The sequence below is a fragment of the Eretmochelys imbricata genome, chromosome 6, assembly GCF_965152235.1.
Source record: "Eretmochelys imbricata isolate rEreImb1 chromosome 6, rEreImb1.hap1, whole genome shotgun sequence".
NCBI lineage: Eukaryota > Metazoa > Chordata > Testudines > Cheloniidae > Eretmochelys > Eretmochelys imbricata.
Genome location: NC_135577.1, coordinates 20,673,714 through 20,693,369, shown reverse-complemented (window position 1 = coordinate 20,693,369; position 19,656 = coordinate 20,673,714). Strand labels below are relative to the sequence as shown.

Sequence of the window (19,656 nt, the reverse complement as noted above, 5' to 3'; positions counted from 1 at the left end):
AAAAAATGTAGTAATTTGGTTTGGGAGGAAACCCCCAAGGAAACTCTGCTCTCCCAAGCCTCTTTTTTATGTGAAAGACCACAGTGGTCTCCACCTAGAGCTGAAGCTTGGGGGCAGGATTTCCCATTTCCTGGAGTAACGGGTTGCTTTGACCATGGACCAGTGGGTCAGGGAGGCAGTTAATCTGGGATAATCCCTTGAGTTACAGGTGCCAGCCCATACATTTTTTTCTCCAGTCCTGTATCTTGAATGACCCTATAAAGCACAATCTAATCAAGAAAGATTTCTCACTTGCTGGATATGGGAATAATCGCCTTCCCTCTGGAGAGAGAGCCTTGTGGTTCTACTCCATCTTCAGAAGCATACAGGGGGAATTAGAACTGTTCTAGATCTCAAAAGACTCAAATGAAGAAAAGAGTTCTGGATGGGAATCCTAACATCTATTGTGTCATCCCTGACCCAGGGGGATTTTGTGATTTTTACTGGATCTGGGGGATGCATACCTCCACATCCCTATCGGACTGTGCTATCACTGGTTCCTAAGGTTTGCCTATAGCAGGAAGCATTATCAATATCAGATGCTTCCATTCAGCTTGTCCTTGGCCCTCAGGGTCTTTACAAAGATGATCTTGGTAATAATACCAAGACTCATGTCACAGGGGATTCATTTGTACTGCTTCCTGATATCTTAATCAGAGCTCCATCCCCAAAAACTGCACACAGAGCTACGTACCTGACTTTGAATCTCCTGTAGGTCCATGGCTTTATTATCCACGTGAAGAAGAGCTCCTTGATTCATTCCACCCAAATAACTCTTGGGGAGTGGACATAGACCCCTCAATTGTATGGATAAATCCATCTCAAAAGAGGTTCCAGAAGATTAAAGATCTCCTCTTACCGTTTTGGAATTGCAAGAGGCTTATTATTGCACTGATCTTCAACTGCTAGGCCTCCTAGTTTCATGCATACAGATGGCTCCATGGATGCAACCATACATCATACATACTTTTGAGGCTTCATCTTAAAGGTATGGGACTACTCTTTTTTGGAATGTGTGAAAGATAAGTGAGGGTTCTGGCCCAGGTGATCAGTTCCTTAAAATGGTGGTCAGCCATGACATTTGTCAAGGGCCTGCCCATATGTGTTCCAGAATTTGTGATCCTCACAATTGACAGTAGCCTGGAAGGCTGGAGAGCACACCTGGGGTCCCACACAGCTCAAGGCATCTGGAACCTGGAGAAAAGGATCCACAGCAGAAACCGCCTATAACCAAGAGCAGTCAGGCTGGTACTGCAAAGGCTGCAGTCCAGTCTGAAGGGGAGCCCCATCCTGATTCAGTCCGATAACATGAGCATTGTTGCATATGTAAACAACCAGGAAGGAACAAGAACCCCAGGACTACACCATAAAGTAATGGAGTTCATACAATAGGTGGAGCATTCTCTCCTCACCTTCACATAACAGGAGACCTGAAGATGGTGGTGAAGAGCTCAACAGGCACAAGGTGAACTCTGAGGGGTGCCTGAATCAAGAAGGCTTTGAGTTGACCATCCAATCATTTGGCCTGTCCTCACTGACCTATTTGCAAATCACATAGCTGTTAGAGACCAAAGTACTTCTTCACTAAGGAAGTGGTTCCCCAGATCGATGCAAATAAATGCCCTATCACACAGATGGGCACAAGGCGACATGTCTGTGTGTGTGCCATCCTTCCTGTTAGGGAAAGTGGTCCAGAAAATAAAACCAGAACAGATTACAGTAACATTGATACCACATTGTCTGAAGAGACCCTGATTTTTGAACTTAGAGCTGAAATTGGGACTGCCATTACAGCCCCCAAAGATTCAGGACATCTCATAAGGTCTTCTGCTTCATCTGTATATGAACTGGCTACATCGAATAGCATGCCTAACAAAAGGGAAATGCAGTATTGTTGGGTCTGTCCTCCAAAGTCATTAGAACACTTCTTTCTTCTAGAAGAAAATCTGCCTTGAAAGCATACTCCTTTTTCTGGTCCAAGTTTTGCAGATGGTGACAGGAACATAAAGCAAATCATAGAAATCCAGGAATTCCATCTATCTTGGATTTTCTCTATTAAGGCTTCAACAGAGATCTCCAACCTAGCACCATTGGATGTCAGGTGTCTGCTTTTTTGTTCATCCAAACTTGCTTTCTAATAGCCATCACATCCTCCGGCTGAGTGTCAGAGCAGGCAATATGCTCTATGCTCTATTTAGTGTGTGTTTCATAAGAACAAAGTGGTGGTCAGCATCATTTATCCTGAAGATGAACTCTTGTTTCCACATTTCCCAAGAGATGGTTCTACCTTCATTCTGTCCAAGGCCACAGCATCTCACTGAGGAAAGATGGCACACCTTAGATGTCAAAGGGCTCTGAAAATTTACCTCAGAGTCCATAAGGAAAGTGAGGGCCCTGTTTGTATCCTTCCATTCAAAATGCCAAGGAATCAGAATTTCCAAATCCTCTACTGCGAGATGGATTAGACAATGCACTGTGAAAGAGTAAAAGGCATTGGAGATTCCAGTTCCAGAATGTGTCAGGGCACACTCCATGTGATTCCTGGAGACCTCTTGAGCAGAAAGAGCTAATGCATCCATTGTGGGAAATTTTGTAAGGCAGCCACTTGGTCAAATGCTACCATTTTTGTCAAAGCACTACAAAGTGGACTTCCTGTGTTCTGCAGAGGTATCCTTTTGGTAGGAAGGTACTACATGTAAGTGACCTGGAAATTGTTTTGCCTTTGGAGCAAATATTATAGATGGGGAGGGATACTGTTTTTCCTTTCCTTTCTGATCTTTTCTATAACCATCTCGACATCTGCTTGCTACTTACCAGTGGTCAAGAATTGTGGGAGATCCTGGGCTGCAGAATGGAAAATTTCTAACTGATTTCCTTTCTGCTAGCAGTCTCTCCCACAATTCTTCCCACCCCTGGATGGCTCATCAGTCAAGGGTCGAGTATTAAGTGAAATTGTTACCATAAGACCATCTTCCTTGGTCTACTGTACATTACTTTATCTCTAGAATATTTGGTAATGATAGGCAGGTTTTACAGTTTGAGAATAACTCACCTGGAAGCAAGCAGGAGTTGAGGGGGCCGGCCAGACCATGCAGCTCCAAAATGTTGATCTGCCTGCAGGAGCTGCAAAGAGAGGAAAGCAGCCCAGATATCCAGAATTGTGGGTGATGCTGCTAACAAAGGAAATTATTGGTAAGAAATTTTCCATTTGTCACTTTGAGGCACAAGCCGGTGAGCCTTGTTCTGAGACCGGCTGCTGGTGCCTCAGTGTCTGTATTCCTTTGAGTGGCAAACTAAGAACTCTCCCAATTTTAAGGACTGGTCACTTAGGAGACCTAGCTTACACCAGTTTCACTAAATCGGTTTTAAAACATGGTTTTTGTTCAGTGCAACTCTGTGTGGCCACCCTTACTTCATAATAAGTGGCTAAAATTGATTTGTCCAACTTTAGGTGAACTAATTTTTGCCACTTTTGTTTTATTCTGAAGTGCCCATGCAGACTTATGCCAAAATAACTAAATCTCTTAATGTGCATCTCTTTATTTTCATGTAAGTTTGTGTAGATCAGCACTTAGTATAATAGATTCACAAACAGTCATGATAGAGCAAGACCATAAAAAAAGGGAGAAAATATTGCTCTGCTCCCTAAATCTGAGGGAGTGCAGGCAGGTGAAAAAATTGCACTAAATTCAGTTAGATGAGATCCTCAAATACACATAACTACAGGTATTGACCAAATTTTTCCCTTTTTGAAGGTAAACAGCAGTGTCTTAAATATATAGTCTTCAATCACAGAGGGTCAAAACTGTTTAAGATAGTTACATATACCCACAACAATATGAAGAATGCCCAAATTCTTGTTCAAAACCGGAGATGGCAGAGAAAAGGGGGAATGTTGAACAGACTAGAAACAGCCACAAAAGCTTTCTTCTAAAATTGTTCAAAAGACCATCTATGTAAAAAATATGACTTACGGGATCAGGTTCAGTTTCTTCCAAACAAGTCTCCTCCCTCCCTCCCTCTCTTCCTTCATATTCTCAATCCCCAGTAGCTCAGAACCTTTATGTTGTTACTGCTATTTGAGCTGTTTAATGGAAACCTGTTAACATTATGAAATTATAAAATGTCTTGTTTTTTTCTTATAGGAAGAAATCTACTTCATCTTAACCTAATTCAGTCCTGCTAATCTGCTAATATTGTAGATTGAAAGATTTTGCTGTTGCCAGGATATCCTGTAATGGGCAAGGAGCCACGGAGAATACAAATCGTTTTGTTTTCTTAACTTTTTTAAAACTTTTGTTAACAGGTAAGAAACATTGCTATTAAATTTCATCTGTAGGGACAACTTCTCTCCCTCCTCTCCTTCTCTCCCCTCCTGCCACCATAAGGCATCGGTTTAAACATTTGGTGGTTCCTAAGTGCTTTACTCTGTCATCTTCTCTCTCCCTGATACCTCTCCCCTTCAGAAAGGCTTACTTACATTATTTTTGTAGGACTCAACTGTTTTCCTTTAGCTATTTTTCCCTTTTTGCAGTTTCTCGTCTGTAGCCAAGCCCTTCCTTCTTTCCTTTGCAGCTTTCTTCAAGTCATTTTTCTCTTTTTCTTCCTAGTTGGCTGTTTTCCTTTGTATCCTGTACCACTACCACATCTGGATGACCCCTCTTCACATTGTCACAAATGTAGCATTGTGATGATCTTACTATTGGTTTTACAATGGACATTTTAAACTATTTGGGTTTGTGCTAGGAAGTTTCACAGCTGCCACCGGTATCTGGCATGGGGTACTGAGACTGTTAATGCAGATCCAGTTTTTTTTTACTCTGTTTTGTTGTCCCCCTTCCTAATCATGAGGTATTTGTTTTAAACTAAGCTAGGGATAGTGCTCAAGTTTGGGGGAAATTTGGGGACTTCAGGAAGGTCATTTGAATCTCTTTCAAAGCAGGGGGAGCGGGACGGAATTACCATCTTCTGATCCAGTAGTGTAGGGAGCGCCAGTAAATCTATATTTTTAAAACAGCCCATTTTAAAAAGTCAGTTGTTCTTTGACTTCAGTTGAGAATACAAGGCCCACGTTTCAGTATTGTGTAATCAAATCCTTTACTAGTGCTTTTGCTATTGGTTCTATCACAGAAGAAATGGTAGCAATCCAGCATTCACAGCATCCGTTCTCTCTGTGCTGGAAGGAATTGTTTCTGAACAAATGTGTTCATGGATTGATGCACATAATTGTGGACAACAGACTTTTTCCATCAGAGGGTCTTGCTCTCAACATTTGAAACAATAGTGATATTCCAGTCTACTTCTGCATCTGAATTCACTTTTTGTAGCAACCTGTACATACTCTAAACTGAGACCGACAAATTGTAAAATTATTTGTGCTTAGCTATACAGTCTCACACCTCTAAAACATAAATGAACAGTCTGCTTAGCAGAAGCCACTGTGATACATATAATATAGTCTACTAATGGGATTAAAGTATTAGGTGGTGGGAAAGCAAAAATGTTCTAAACCTACAAAAAACATTTCTTAAACCAATAGATATCATAAGTTTTTTTTTGTTGTTATTGTTACTAGTGAACCAGCCATGTTCACATCTGGAGTGGGTGATTCAGTTTTTATTTACACTTGCGTTTAAATTAAGAGTCCTAACTAATCCAGCATCTTTACCAGTAGCTTGAAGATACAGGTGTGGAGTGGGGGAATTAACAAGGAGACATTTGATTCTTGTCTCAAAACTCATATATTGTAATTTCATTGATAACTTTAATAGCAAAGACAAGCTAGATTATTACAACTAGTTATATAATTTAGGTATCCACTACTTTTGTTAGTAAATATTAACTAGTTTGGACTGTTTGTATACTTACTAGGTCAGAGCAGTGTATATTTGGGGGCTTCAACAATAAGTCTTAATTTCGGTCTGTATACACTTATGCAAAGTTGTGATCTAGCTAGAACGGGTGGCCAACCTGAGCCTGAGAAGGAGCTAGAATTTACCAATGTACATTGCCAAAGAGCCACAGTAATACATCAGCAGCCCCCCATCAGCTCCCCACTCCCAGCACCTCCCACCCACCGGCAGCCCTGCCCTCTACTCCGGGTTCCAGCCCAGGGCCCTGTGGATTGCAGTCGTCTACAGTGGCTCCTGTAACAGCTGCGTGACAGCTACAACTCCCTGGGCTACTTCCCCATGGCCTCCTCCCAACATCTTTATTCTCACCACAGGACCTTCCTCCTGATGTCTGATAACGCTTGTACTTCTCAGTCTTCAAGTAGTATGCCTTCTCACTCTCAGCTTCTTGCTCCCAGCTCCTCACATGCACCACAAACTGAAGTGAGCTCCTTTTTAAAACCCAGATGCCCTGATTAGCCTGCCTTAATTGATTCTAGCAGCTTCTTGATTGGCTGCAGGTGTTCTAATCAGCCTGTCTGCCTTAATTGTTTCCAGAAAGTTCCTGATTGTTCTGGAACCTTCCCTGTTACCTTACCCAGCGAAAAGGGACCTACTTAACCTGGGGCTAATATATCTGCCTTCTTATCACTCTCCTGTAGCCATCTAGCCCGACCCTGTCACATTACCCAGAAGCCTTAATATGATTTTTGAAACAAATTTTCCCTTTTTACATAAAAAACCAATGCTATGGTCAGTTTTTATATCACTTAAGAAATTTGGACTAAAAGCAAAGAAATGAATAGCTTCAGTAAACATGCTACACCGGGGTGGGCAAACTACAGCCTGTGGGCCGGATCTGGCCCACCAGCCATTTTAATCCAGCTCTCGAGCACCTGCTGGGGAGGAGGGTTGGGGGCCGCTCCACGTGGCTCCCGGAAGCAGGGACATGGTGGTCCTCCAGCTCCTACGCATAGGGGCAGCCAGGGGGCTTCGCTCTGGACACTGCCCCCACCCCAGGCGCTGTCCCTGGAGCTCCCATTGGCAGGGAACCGCAGCCATGGGAGCTGCAGGGGTGGAGCCTATGGGTGGGGCAGGGTGCAGAGCTGCTTGGCTGTACCTCCTCATAGGAGCCCGAGAAGGGACAAGCTGCTGCTTTCGGGAGTCGCTTGAGGTAAGCGCTGCCCCAGTCCTGTTGCCCCATCCTGTCCTCCGAACCCCTCGGTCCCAGCCCAGAGCACCCTCCTTCACCCCAAACTCCTCATCCCCAGCCTCATCCCAGAGCCCTTCAGCCCTCCTGTGCCCCACCCTGGAGCCCCCACCTCCAACCAGACCTCCTCACCCTCTTCTGCACCCCAACCTCAATTTTGGGAGCATTCATTGCCAGCCATACAACTTCTATTCCCAGATGTGGCCCTTGGGCCAAAAAGTTTGCCTACCCCTGTGCTACACCTATCAAGTATAAAGAAGTGCATACTTCAGGGGGTCAGAATTGTGTTGTGATGGATTTGTAGGTGTATTGTTTTTACTTGGATTTTGGTTGTCGGTATTTCCATTTAAGGGATAGCTAACTGTGAAATTCAATTACTTAAGATAGAATTTTTGGTAAAGTAATTGTTGTTTCTTGAATGTAAAATCTCTATGTATGGACTTGAAAATTTATGGAATTTTGAGTTTTGTAGTCAGTTGACATTCATGAAAGAGTAGCATTTATTTTTGGGTCATAGTTTAATTAGTGATGACTTGACAGAATATGCATTTCTAAATGCATTGTTAATGTTTGTGGGCGTTGTAACTCATAATCAACAATTCAATTTCTTTGTTTTTTAAGTATGGTGGGTAAGTACATATGTCCTCTTATGGCCTTAGCTGGTAATTCAAATGAAGTTTCACTGGATTTTTTGGAAGCTTCTGGTGGCATTTGCATAGAACTTTTTTTGCATCTTGGGTGACTCATACTTAGTTTAAAGGCGTGATGGGCACTGGCCAAAAAACACTGAATGCTGGAAATCAGTATCCATATTACCCTGTAGACCTCAAAATTGCTGTAGGAGAGTGGGGAATCTGTCAGTGAAAATGTACTGATTATAGACAGCATTACCCCAGTGTCCTTACTGAAAAACTTGGTCATGAGTGGCAGTTGTAGAATGTATTCTCTGGCTTTTTCTTTTCAGTCAGCTTTACTAATAAGCATTTATCTAATTTTCAAATTATATCCATTGAAAATCTGATTATGCTTGCTCTTAAAAATTTTCTCACAAGCCGGTTCAAAACATATCTGCTTAATAAGCATTTATCACTGTGCTATCTAATTACTGTTAATGGATTTTAAATACAGTGAGGCTGCCCAGCATTAGGGAGTAAAATGTACTTGTGGAGAATCTTGATGTGATACATCATTGGGCTGGCAAAGAGACATAAAGATGTAAAACTTTTTTGAAAAGGAGCTGCTTTATACATCTCTCTAACTTAGTATATTCAGAAATGTCAGTTCAAAATTCTAGTTGATGAAAACCCATTCAGATTTTTGGGGGGTAATGGGAGAGGGGGACAACTTCGTTTACAATAGGACACAGATTGTAACCTTAACTCTGTAAAAGCTGCTGCATCTCCAGAATATCCTGCAACCTTCTTTAGGTATCCAGTAATGGAGTTCGTCTCCTCTCCACCTCTGTGGCCTCTTCTGTCCCACCTGTGGGCTGTTTGAAAGTTATCTGCACTCGGTTGTGCTAGCAGTCATGTTTTCCTCAGCTAGTTGGTCTGCAAGGAGGGTAAGAACCTCCTGCCCTCAGCTAGAGGAGATGATTCTTTAGTCCATGGGGTGGGGTCTGTCAGTTAGTAGTAAGTTCCAGTGTCTAGCCTGACAGGTGGCAGGTTGTTTCATGCACATCTGTGAGTGTGTTGGGGGCGGGGAGGAATTTGTATGACATCTTGTACCATAAGATAAGTAGTTGTGTGATCATACAAGACTACTGTAATGCATATGTATTAGTGTTGAATGTGCAACCGTAGATTTCACACTTCCTGACTCATGAACTTGTAGCCATGCAACTTTTTAATACAGCTTTCTCTATGGTCAGCCCTACTCTTCTAAAAATTCCAGATTATGATATCTCTGGCTATACAGCTGAAATAGTTTCCTTCTCACCTTAGTCGATCTGAGATGGGGCCTTCTGTGGAGACCCACCTTGTTCAGTCCTCATGTGATAGGCTGTGTAGTTAACATGCACATCTTCTCTCCGTGTTAAATGCAGATTTTTACAAAGTAACTTAAAAAGAGATCCTATCATGCTAGCAGATGCAGGACATAGTTACTCAGTCAGAAAAATGGGGTGATTTAATAATGCTTTGCACTTGTATAGGAGATTTCATTGTACTTTCAAATGTAGGTAAGCATTACTGACTTTTACAGCAGACCTAATTAGAGATTTTTAATAAAATTGCATGAGAGGCACCAGTCTAGTACTTAAGACATGGGCCTACCACTTGAGATCAGGGTTCTGTTCCCAGTTCTGCCACAGATTTACTACCTTTGTCAAGACACTGCAAAACTTGAGAGGAGCCATTTTTGTCTTAAAATGCTCAGCTTATTCTAAGCTTTTGTTGAAAACGAGTGTTCTAAATCTTAAACATTTACAAATAGGATATTTTATTTTTTTAAGAGGATCAAAATCAGCCAGCTGTGGGAAGGCTTGCATCTAACCTTAATAAACTGTGCACATCTGCCATGCCTGGTCCTGTAACTCCAAAAGATGTGTGGCTGTCTCTTTAAGTGAAAGAAATCTTTGGTTCTTGTGTCCTTTCTAAGCTTCTGCCACCCAGTGGAAGGTAACATACTGATACACAGAGTTACCAGTCTTGCTCTCACTGAAGACAATGGCAAACTCTCATTTGACCTCACATGGAGCAAGACAGAGCTCCAAACCACTCTCAGTAAAAAATTATGAACTTTGCCTGTTTGCAATACGCTTTCTTTAGCTACAACAGGCATGTGAATTTTCAAGGAGTCTCTGCTGTGTGGAATGTTTGAATGGATAATTGCTTTGCTAAAGGGAAGCAAATAAACATCAGCAAATTAAAATTTCAAACCAGCCTAACTTCTTAATGATCTATAATTCAGATAGTGACACTTTCTTCATAGTTACTGTCTCTCTTCCCTTCAGAGTAAATTAGGCAATTTCCTGGCCAAACCAATTTTGGAAGATAAGTTGGTTGAAACTTTTACTAGTAGAGAAGCTGTAGCTTCTCCAAACATTTGATCCCAGTTCATTTGGGATTTTGAACTATGTTATTTTACACTAACTTTGTGTATTTTTTAAAGAAGTGAGTTAAGAGATCTTCTGAAATACACACAGTACATGTTTATGGTGACACACAGGCCTCTTATTGGGCTTGTGTAGTCTGTCTGAAAAAAGACAACAAAGCTAACTAGAGAAATACTATAAGCAATGTAATATCATGCTCATAGAGCCATTTTGTTAGCTGTTGACTACCATGGTTTTCTTTTTTTAAAAGAACCCTTATCAATTCTAAGAGTGACTCTTATAAAGTTATCCTGAAGCAGTTGCTTGTGTTGATACTTACTTACTTTTTTGAGCATGCTTCATGTTTAAAGTCTCAAATTTTGCATCTTGTGTTGAAAGCAACAAACATGTTTTCAGGAGCTCACACCAATACTGAAACCTGATACTGAAAGCAACTTTGAGTCCAAATTGGGCTTTGGAGATGGTTGAAAATCTAAACAGCAAGTTATAATGAATGGCTTTTTCTGGGTTATGGATTTATTGGGCCTAATTGTACTCCTGTTGTGGTCAATGGGAATAGGATTGTGTAACCATACATCAAAGTTCCCCTTTAAAGAATAGAAATCTTTGGTGTGGGGAGGAGGTAGAAGAAAACTAGCGGTAGAGATGAACTTGTCACTTGCCTGTTTTTCAAAGTTGCTGTGTGCATTTGGAACTGCTCTAAGTCCTCTAGGTAACTGCCAGTCATACTTTTAAGAAAGTTCTCTTTTCTTCAGGGTTCCTGGACTTCCCCTTTGGCACATTTTACGGTGTTTATTTTTCCTTATTCCAAGGGACCTGGGCTCCTGTTGGAAAGTGATGGAATAATCTCTGCTCGGCACCTGCCATGTTGAGGGAGCACCCCTAACACAGCTTGCCTGGGAGACAGTTTGTGAAATAACGCAGTAACATGTTTGCAGTAGTATGCCTTTTCTCTTATTATCCATTGTTAATTTGATTTTGAATGAAATTATTGAAACAGATTTTGAAAGGACGCTTGGGTGAGTGTCTCTTCCTCAGTCATTGCAGAGGGGTTTATGTCTGGAATTCTTAACACTAATAGCTGCTACTTACAAAACTTCAACTTGTATTAATTGTGGGTGGACATGGTAGTTGATCCTATGTAATGGGATTGAAATATACATTTGCTGTTGGTCAACAATACACCTGTTATATTTGTCCATAGTAAATGGTTGCGTGGCTGTAACAACAAATAAGCCAATGTTTTTGAAAACAATTATATAATAAACTTAAATCAAATTACAAGCTAACACATCTATTGTAAATAAAATCAAATGTATGGATTCTGACTACTCTTGTAAACTTACTAATTTAACTGGTAGGTAAGATTGTTCTGTCTGATTCTTAACATCTTCCTTTTTAATTCTTGCATGGGATCGCAGATGATTCAAAATGATAGTATATGTTAAATTAAAACTTTATTTACTCCTTTCCCGTATCAGTTTCAGTGACCCCAGTACGTTTTGTTTCCTGGTTTAAAAAAAAAAAAATTGTTGGATGCGCTAAACAATATTAAGATTAATATGGGGTGTTTAAGAGATTTGCATGATACACTGGAAAACAATATTACCCTGGCTAAATATATTTAAAATAGGCATGGTGTACACACAAAACCTTATTGTAATGTAATTTTAGTAGTAACAACACCTAATGACCCTGTTATGCTAGGTGTTGCAAAAATATATTTGCCTTGATATATACACTGTGATGCTGAACTGACACTTTGTGTCAGCTAGACCTGATCTACATGCTAAATTAACTTTTTTCCAGAAATTACTATATATACAGATTTTATTTGTAAGTAAATTGACTGCATTCTAGGTACTGTGGATGAAATGTTTAATTTAAATGAATTTTTGTAGGCTGTATTAGGCGCATGTCTGACAAATGCAAAACATACAGTTTGGGTTTGTTGCCTGTGCACTCTAAAACTGATTTTGAGTACCAAAAAGTACAGCTCACAGGACACTTCTGCTAAAGTATACATGTCTCTGTATGTCCTCATAGCCCTTAAAAAAGCTGATTCTGTTGCCACTAATGTATTGCAGTAGCGAAGATTTGGTGCAAAGGCCTCTAATTGTAGAGGTACCTGTTACAAATTTTGTAACATTTCATACTGTTCTCCATAGACTGTTGTTTTTAAACCATGCTATTAAAGACTCAACTTGGCAGGAAAAAACCCTTTCTCTTAATTACTGGTTATAGCTTTAAAATCCCCTTGAGTCCACTTCCTTCATCATATGTGAATGAAAAAAGATTTCCTTTAAGGCCAGACAATGTCCTATGGAAATGACTCTGTAGTAGTTTTAAATGCTACGGTCATAACTTGTTGGGGATGGAGTGCTTGTGGTGGTTTACTAAGGATATATGCATAAAAGCAGGAGTGTTTTATCCGGTAAATCTGAAGTTGTAATTCTTTCTTTCATTATCACAATTGCCTTAACAGCATTTGTGTGCAAGATCACTTAAGACAAGTGTATGAACCAAGGGCAATATCTGTGCAACAAGCCTGAGTTCTGGCTGGAGTGCCTATGAAAAATTCTGACTGTCAACAAGAATTCCTTCTGTAGCCTCCTAAGGCGCGTGTGTGTGTGTGTGTGTGTGTGTGTGCCAGAGTATTAGCTTTGCCAGTCTTAGGCAGTATTGGGGGAAGCTTCTGGCACCTTCCTTTGTCCAAAAAAGAGCCCTGTCAGCTGCTCAGCGGGCTATCTGAATCTGACCCTTACTGAAGATTGTGATTGAAGTGGAGCATAAGCAACTGGACCAGTGAACAAAACCCCTGTTTTTATACAAATATACCTAACAGAGTACAAGAGAAATAAAAAAAATTAGGAACAGAGTTAACTTTTTTTTTTCTTTCACACAGCATTAACATGTCATGTCTTTGTAGAATGTTCAAATTCTGGATCTAGCTAATTTTTTTTGAAGAGTTAAAACATTGGCTTATCATTCAGCACTCGTGAATTACAGTAAAATTCCCCAGCTATAGTCCATGCAGAATCTTTCAGCATCTGATAATGTGTCTTGTTCAAGCTTTAGTGGTGTCTGTATTATGCATTCAGGTTCCTTTTGGGTTTAGAGGCTATGAAATGGATATAATGGAGTTCATGGCTTTTTGTTGGGGAGAACTACAAGTTAACAACTGTTAAAATAAATTAGTAAATTAACACTCTACATATGCTTTTCTCCTTGTCCAGACCAGCATGTTTTGGAAATTTGATCTCCATTCGTCATCCCACATAGACACACTTCTAGAAAGAGAAGATGTAACGCTGAAGGAATTGATGGACGAGGAGGATGTTTTGCAGGAATGCAAAGCTCAGAATCGCAAACTTATAGAGTTTCTGTTGAAATCAGAATGTCTGGAAGATTTAGTTTCATTTATTATAGAAGAACCACCTCAAGACATGGATGAAAAGATCAGATACAAGTAGGAAAACACTACTTATCTGTGAGACTGGGGAGGTGTAGGGAGAGGAGAAATCAGTATTTAATTCCTGTAGGCCAGTCTGTAGTGGCACTGGTATGCACTTAAAAGTTCTGTCTTCTGCTTTATAGTAAGTCTTGGATTTTCTGAGTGTTTTGTGCTACTTAACATCATGACTCCCGTTAATGCTTATACATTTAGTGTGGTTAAGGCCCCCTCTTCCTCTGAAAACTCCCCCTAAATTGATTTGGTGCCCAAATGGTGAAAGGGTGCATTGAAGGGGGATTATCTCAAGTGATTGTCTAGAAAGCCTCACTCCTTGTTGTATCATTAGAAATAGAGTGATAATAATAGGGTTTTGATAGAGTGGTGTATTCCACACGAACACTTGTACCCATGTCATTAATGGCTAGTGAAGATCATTGGGGATGAATGATAGTCTATTACTGCTGTAAGGGAATGTGCTTAATCTCTAATTATGAACCTTTAGTGTGGAGATATTATGATCAAACTGCAGATGTGGCCAAGAACTGTTTTTCATGAGTTTGGCAAAAAAGGGTTCAGACTTTTCATCATATACCTTGCAACAGTTATACAAGCACTTCTCTCATCTAGCTTAGGCTATTTCAGTGCACTCTACATGGAGCTGCACCTAATGATCACTTGAAAACTAAGTGCATAATGTGGCTGACATCGTAATAAACAGTATTTCAGGCAAAGAGTATGTTACGTCAGGCTTCCATAGTTTGCTGTGGCTTCTAGTTAAGTTTTGGGTAGAGATCTAGGTATGTTTAACTAAAGTAACTGAGATGCTGCCCCGCAGCCCTTACTGTAATATATCCATGCAGTTAAAATAAGTCCATATGCTAACTATTGGTTAGTTTAAATTTTGTTTTTAAAGCACTTAGAGGCATTTTTTAAAGAAATAAACTTAAGTGAATAAATTCACAGTACTGTGGGTCTGCATACCTTTGCTACTAAAATACTGGAAAATTCTTTTTTGCTATATAGCTACCCAGTGTAAAGTGGATAAAGCCTTATGTTGTTTTGCATGTACATATTGTGTATGTTGTAGTAGTTTAGATTAAACTGTCCGAGTGCATGTGTTTCTAACTTGGAATGAAGCAATACTGGTCAACTTCGTAGGGTTTTGTGAGAGATGCTGCTGCCTGAATTAGGCAGATTTTTAACAAACATGTTAAAAATGTTTTTGATCCAGAAATGATCATGCTGACTTTGTGGTCTTCATATGAACTCTATGAATAAAACCGAGTATCAGGACTATCTGTTCTTCGCTTGCTGACACTTGAATCGCTCCCTCCTCTTTTTTTTCCCCAGACAAAATGGGAAATGGTTTCTGAAGTGGGGAGGTTAGTGCTCAGACAGGAGGGCTAACCAGTAGATATTAAGCTAAAAGCTCACCATATACTATTTGTATTGCTTCTGACACTCAACTTATGTGATATCTGTAGTGCTGCAGTATAGTGGGAGACTGGAGATTCCTGATCTCCGAATAAAAGCATAAAACCTTTTTACAGAACAGTACATTCATATTTAGACTAACTTATCCAACTCTCTGCAAATCAGCAGCCTTACGGTTTTCCATATCTGTCCAACAAGCCCACCAAATTGCTTCGTTTTGATTCCATATTTTACTGTGTAATATTTGTTTTATAAGCATGAGTGATGGAAGGTGTCCCTTTTCTAGGTATCCAAACATATCTTGTGAGCTTCTTACGTCAGATGTCTCGCAGATCAATGATAGACTGGGAGAAGAAGAGTCCTTACTTATGAAACTGTACAGCTTCCTATTAAATGAATCCCCTCTCAACCCTTTATTGGCCAGTTTCTTCAGCAAGGTGTTAAGTATTCTTATCAGTAGAAAACCGGAACAGGTAAATATTTATAAGCTCTTCCGTTTGTAGTATGTGCATCAATAGCTGTAATATTGAGCTGCTCTCCTCTGTAGGGCTACCATTTTAAAAGGTCGTCGCTGAATCAAGCAACCAGATTCACTTTTTCCATGACAATAGAAAGTTTTCTAGTAGAGATGAACACTTTAAGAATATTAACAAAATCTGGGTAACTCGCACTGACTTATCCTCACTTTGTTTATCAGAACAGCTGTCTGGTCAGAAATGTGTTACTAAGGGGAAGTATTTTCTTCTGCCCACTCCTGAATTCACTGCTTGCTGTCACCATCCTTTAGTTAAAGAGGTTTAATAGATTTTTAAGCCAGAAGGGACTATCGTGATCATCTAGTCTTCTTTTGAGGAAGTCTTCTCCTTTCTAAAATTCTTATATAGTGCAACCTTTACAAAATATTTGAAAATATCTTCAATTTGTCTCAGTTCAGTAAGATTTCTCTTTTGTATATACAAATTCGTTCTCTCCAATATAAGTAATGCCATTAGCACTGCTAGAAATCACCCATTCTGTGTCTTGTTACTAGTCTCTTGTGCTTACTAATCTGATGATAGCGGCAGAGTATCACTAGTAGTCTGTTTAGGCCTATTCACAGGCCAAGATAGAGCCTACTTAAATTTTAGCATGGTTCTGATAATTGTAGCTAACTGTTTGCGGAGTATACAAAGCATTTTGCATTGTACAGTGGTGTGTGAAGAGCCATGGCCTGTCCATGCTTACCACACTGGTTATTCTTGTACATGTAGATTCTGGGTAGCTTTTCTATATTGCCTTAGCTGCTACTTCCAGGAACAGAATAGGTTTTTTGGTGGTGGTTTTTTTCCTCATAGTGCAACGCACTTCTTATCTTCCTCCCAGAAAGAGACCTGGAAAGTGGACTGACTGGATAACCGTATTGTACAAAATTGTGGGTGGCTCCAATTAAACAATAAATCCTGTTAGATGGAGCTTAACTGGCTGTAGTTTGGCTCTCATTACAGTAGAGTGTTGGATCAGGGTACAGGAAGATTGTCCCTGATGCAGATAAAGTAGTTCTTTTTTAGTAGGTATGGACAGTACTTGAAAGCTAAACCTGTAGATGGTCCATGACTCCAGCATGGTTCATGCTAAATGATGTGGCCTCCTCTAATGGAACCCTATCGTAAAAAAAAAAAAAATCCCTGTAAGGTTCTACTTGTAGAGTAGACGTGCTTTTTCCCTTCTCTCTGGGCAAAATTTGGGGGTGTAATTCACCACCAGTATAGCTCGACTGGTGGAAGCTGTAATGTATAGACAGGGCTCTGAGCTCAGTCTTCACTACAGCTTCCTTTGTTGCTAACCAGTGGAGTTGGAGCAGTGATGAATTATGCAATTCAATTTTGTCTGCATAGACACAGCCACAGTGTAGCTTTCTGACTGTTTTTTTTCAGCCTGGATGTTTGTGATTCCAATAGTACGTTAAAGTCAGGAGTGGTGGCGGAGGAAGAAGAGAATTGCTGCAGAAAATGTGAGGGCTGCAGTACCATCTTACAGCTCACTATTGCTATCCCCATTTGTTTAGCTTATCATTGCTTTGCAGACGTAAGATGGGCAGACAGCTCTTACTGGGGCCTCCCTTCTTACTCATCTCCTTCTCCCCTCAATTTAAAAAAAAAAAAAAGCTCTTTGTATGAAGAAATCTGTGCACAAGCAAGAAGTTGGTCTAAAATGGAGCAGACCACAGAACTGTAACTGGTCCCAGTGGCTGGGATCCTCTACCTCTGACTCCTTAAATACAGCTACCATATATGCTTATCAAGAATAAGTGTCCTTTCTCTTGTGATGCCAGGACAATATCCTGTTCCATTGGGGTTCTATCCTCCTTCCCCTTGTAGTTCAGTACTGTCTGCTCTCCCAACACATACCACATCTACCTAGGAAAATTTGCTCTTTCCTGAAACTCTTCAAGAACAGTTTTGGGTAAAACGATTTGATTATTGTTGGCCTTATGGGTGAAGGAGCATCTTCCTTCTAAAAATAAAAAAAGCCTATTGATAAATCTGTGTTTCCACAGCTGTTCTAAACAATTTGTTTTAGCTAGTGGAACCATATTTTGTGAAGCAATTTTCAAGAACTTAAGTTTTGGGAAAAGGCAAATTTTGGGACTTAGCTGAAATAAGTGCCAGAGAAATTGAATGACTTCTATGATACTGATCTAATGCATTGGATTTCAGTGGCTAGATAGCATGCGTAGTGGTATCAGGTTACCTGTTAACAGGTTGAATTAGTGTCTGTTACAATGTACTCTCACAATGCAGTTCTGTTCATGCTGCTTCCCTTTATGTTTTTAAATGCTTTGTTTCAATGCTTGCTTTAATTCTATGAATTGCTTTAGAAACCATCCTCAGAATAAATTATTCTGTCCCATAATCTTCTAACAGCTGTGATAACTTAATTTGTGTCACGTTTCAGAGTAGCAGCCGTGTTAGTCTGTATTCGCAAAAAGAAAAGGAGTACTTGTGGCACCTTAGAGACTAACCAATTTATTTAAGCATAAGCTTTCGTGAGCTACAGCTCACTTCATCGGATGCATAAAGTGGAAAATGCAGTGAGGATGTTTTATACACACAGACCATGAAAAAACGAGTGTTTATCACTTCAGAAGGTTTTTGTGTGTTTCCACTGAGTGTGCCAAGTGAGCGTTTACAGTATTCTTCAGATTTCTCTGGGAAGAATCTAAAGAAATCTACTTATATTTGACTCAGCACCTCCAAAAAAATCTCTTTGGCCCACATTTCTATTTGTCATACACAACTTAGACTTCGTAGATAAGCCAGAGAAAAATAAGAAATGTGTTCACACTTTGCAGTTCTAATGAAAAGTTTTTAAATAATCCCCATGCAGTGTTTAAAATTCAAATACTGCAGCACTGAGAATCTGAAAGTGTAATAGGCTTGGTTTTCATTGTTCGGGCTAAATGAAATGCAACAAGTAAATAGACTAAATAAAAAAAGGAGAAATAAGGTGTTAATAACACAACTAAAGATCTGCTTGAAGTGCTTTAAACTGTTTTTCAGGTTAAAAGGACAGTGTTATAAAGTCTGCCTAACTTTGGATTGCCCACTCTAGATGGCTGAACATGTTGTTCAGAAGTCTCTTCTCCTGCCTTCACCACTCTCAAAACTTGTGAAACAGAACATATTTGAAATACTAATCTACCAGGGGAAATAAAGAAAAAGTACTTGCAGCAAAACGTAAACTTGTTTTTTTTTATTATTATTTCTTCTAGATTGTGGATTTCTTAAAGAAAAAACATGATTTTGTAGACCTCATTATAAAGCACATAGGGACCTCTGCTATTATGGACTTGTTGCTCAGGCTGCTGACTTGTATAGAACCTCCACAGCCCAGGCAAGAAGTATTAAATGTAAGTAAAACTATGACTTGTTATAGTGGTTGACATGGGTGAACTCTTAAGGCCTGTCTGTTATGCTAGTCTAGTTTAACTTCAGGTGGTTTAAACGTATATGGTGGCACTGGTGTAAACTCCTGTGTTTAAATAGAAATTGCAAAAGTGACTAATCTCTCACAAGACCTCTCTTCTCCCAGTTTGTTTTTAACATCAGTTTAACTCAGACCCTTGTGTTTTAAACTGCCTTCTTAAGAGTTGGTCGAAACAGTTTTTGAACATTTTAATTGTTATTTTTAAACCAGTTAGGCCTTGTCTACATTTAAGTTCTGCTGCTTAACTATGCCAATATAGTTAAACCAGCAAAAACCCTGTTGTAGATGCAGTTCTACTAGTACAGCTAGTGTAGATGAAGTTAAGTTGGTAAAGTGAAATAAGCTATATTAAACTGAAATAAGATGTCAGTATAACTACATCTACACTTAAGGGAGTTCTGTTGGCGTAAAATATTTTAATAAAAAATAAATAAAGAACCACTATCAATATAGTTATGCTGGTAAAACAATGTCAGACCAGGTCATGGTTAAACTGCTGCAAACCCCAAGTGTGGTCACACTTATGTCAATTTAAAACTGTTATTGGTTTAGCTTGTCAACTTTAAACTGGTATGAGTTTGCACCAGTTTCATTAAGTCAGTCTTCC

At 39.8% G+C, this 19,656-nt stretch overlaps 1 protein-coding gene across 5 annotated transcripts in view; it reads left to right on the top strand.

Annotated features, from left to right (window-relative positions):
* PPP6R3 (protein phosphatase 6 regulatory subunit 3) overlaps positions 1–19,656 on the top strand; it is a 137,907-nt gene that overhangs the window by 29,806 nt on the left and 88,445 nt on the right. For 3 of the 5 annotated variants that reach the window (XM_077818182.1, XM_077818184.1, XM_077818183.1), the window contains 3 exons: positions 13,432–13,664; positions 15,370–15,556; positions 18,835–18,972. In XM_077818182.1, coding sequence (XP_077674308.1) covers positions 13,438–13,664; positions 15,370–15,556; positions 18,835–18,972 — 552 coding nt within the window. In that variant the 5' untranslated portion in view covers positions 13,432–13,437. Of the gene's footprint in view, positions 1–4,184; positions 4,346–11,198; positions 11,215–13,431; positions 13,665–15,369; positions 15,557–18,834; positions 18,973–19,656 lie in introns of those variants that run through there. The other 2 variants (XM_077818180.1, XM_077818181.1) reach the window with 2 other exon arrangements.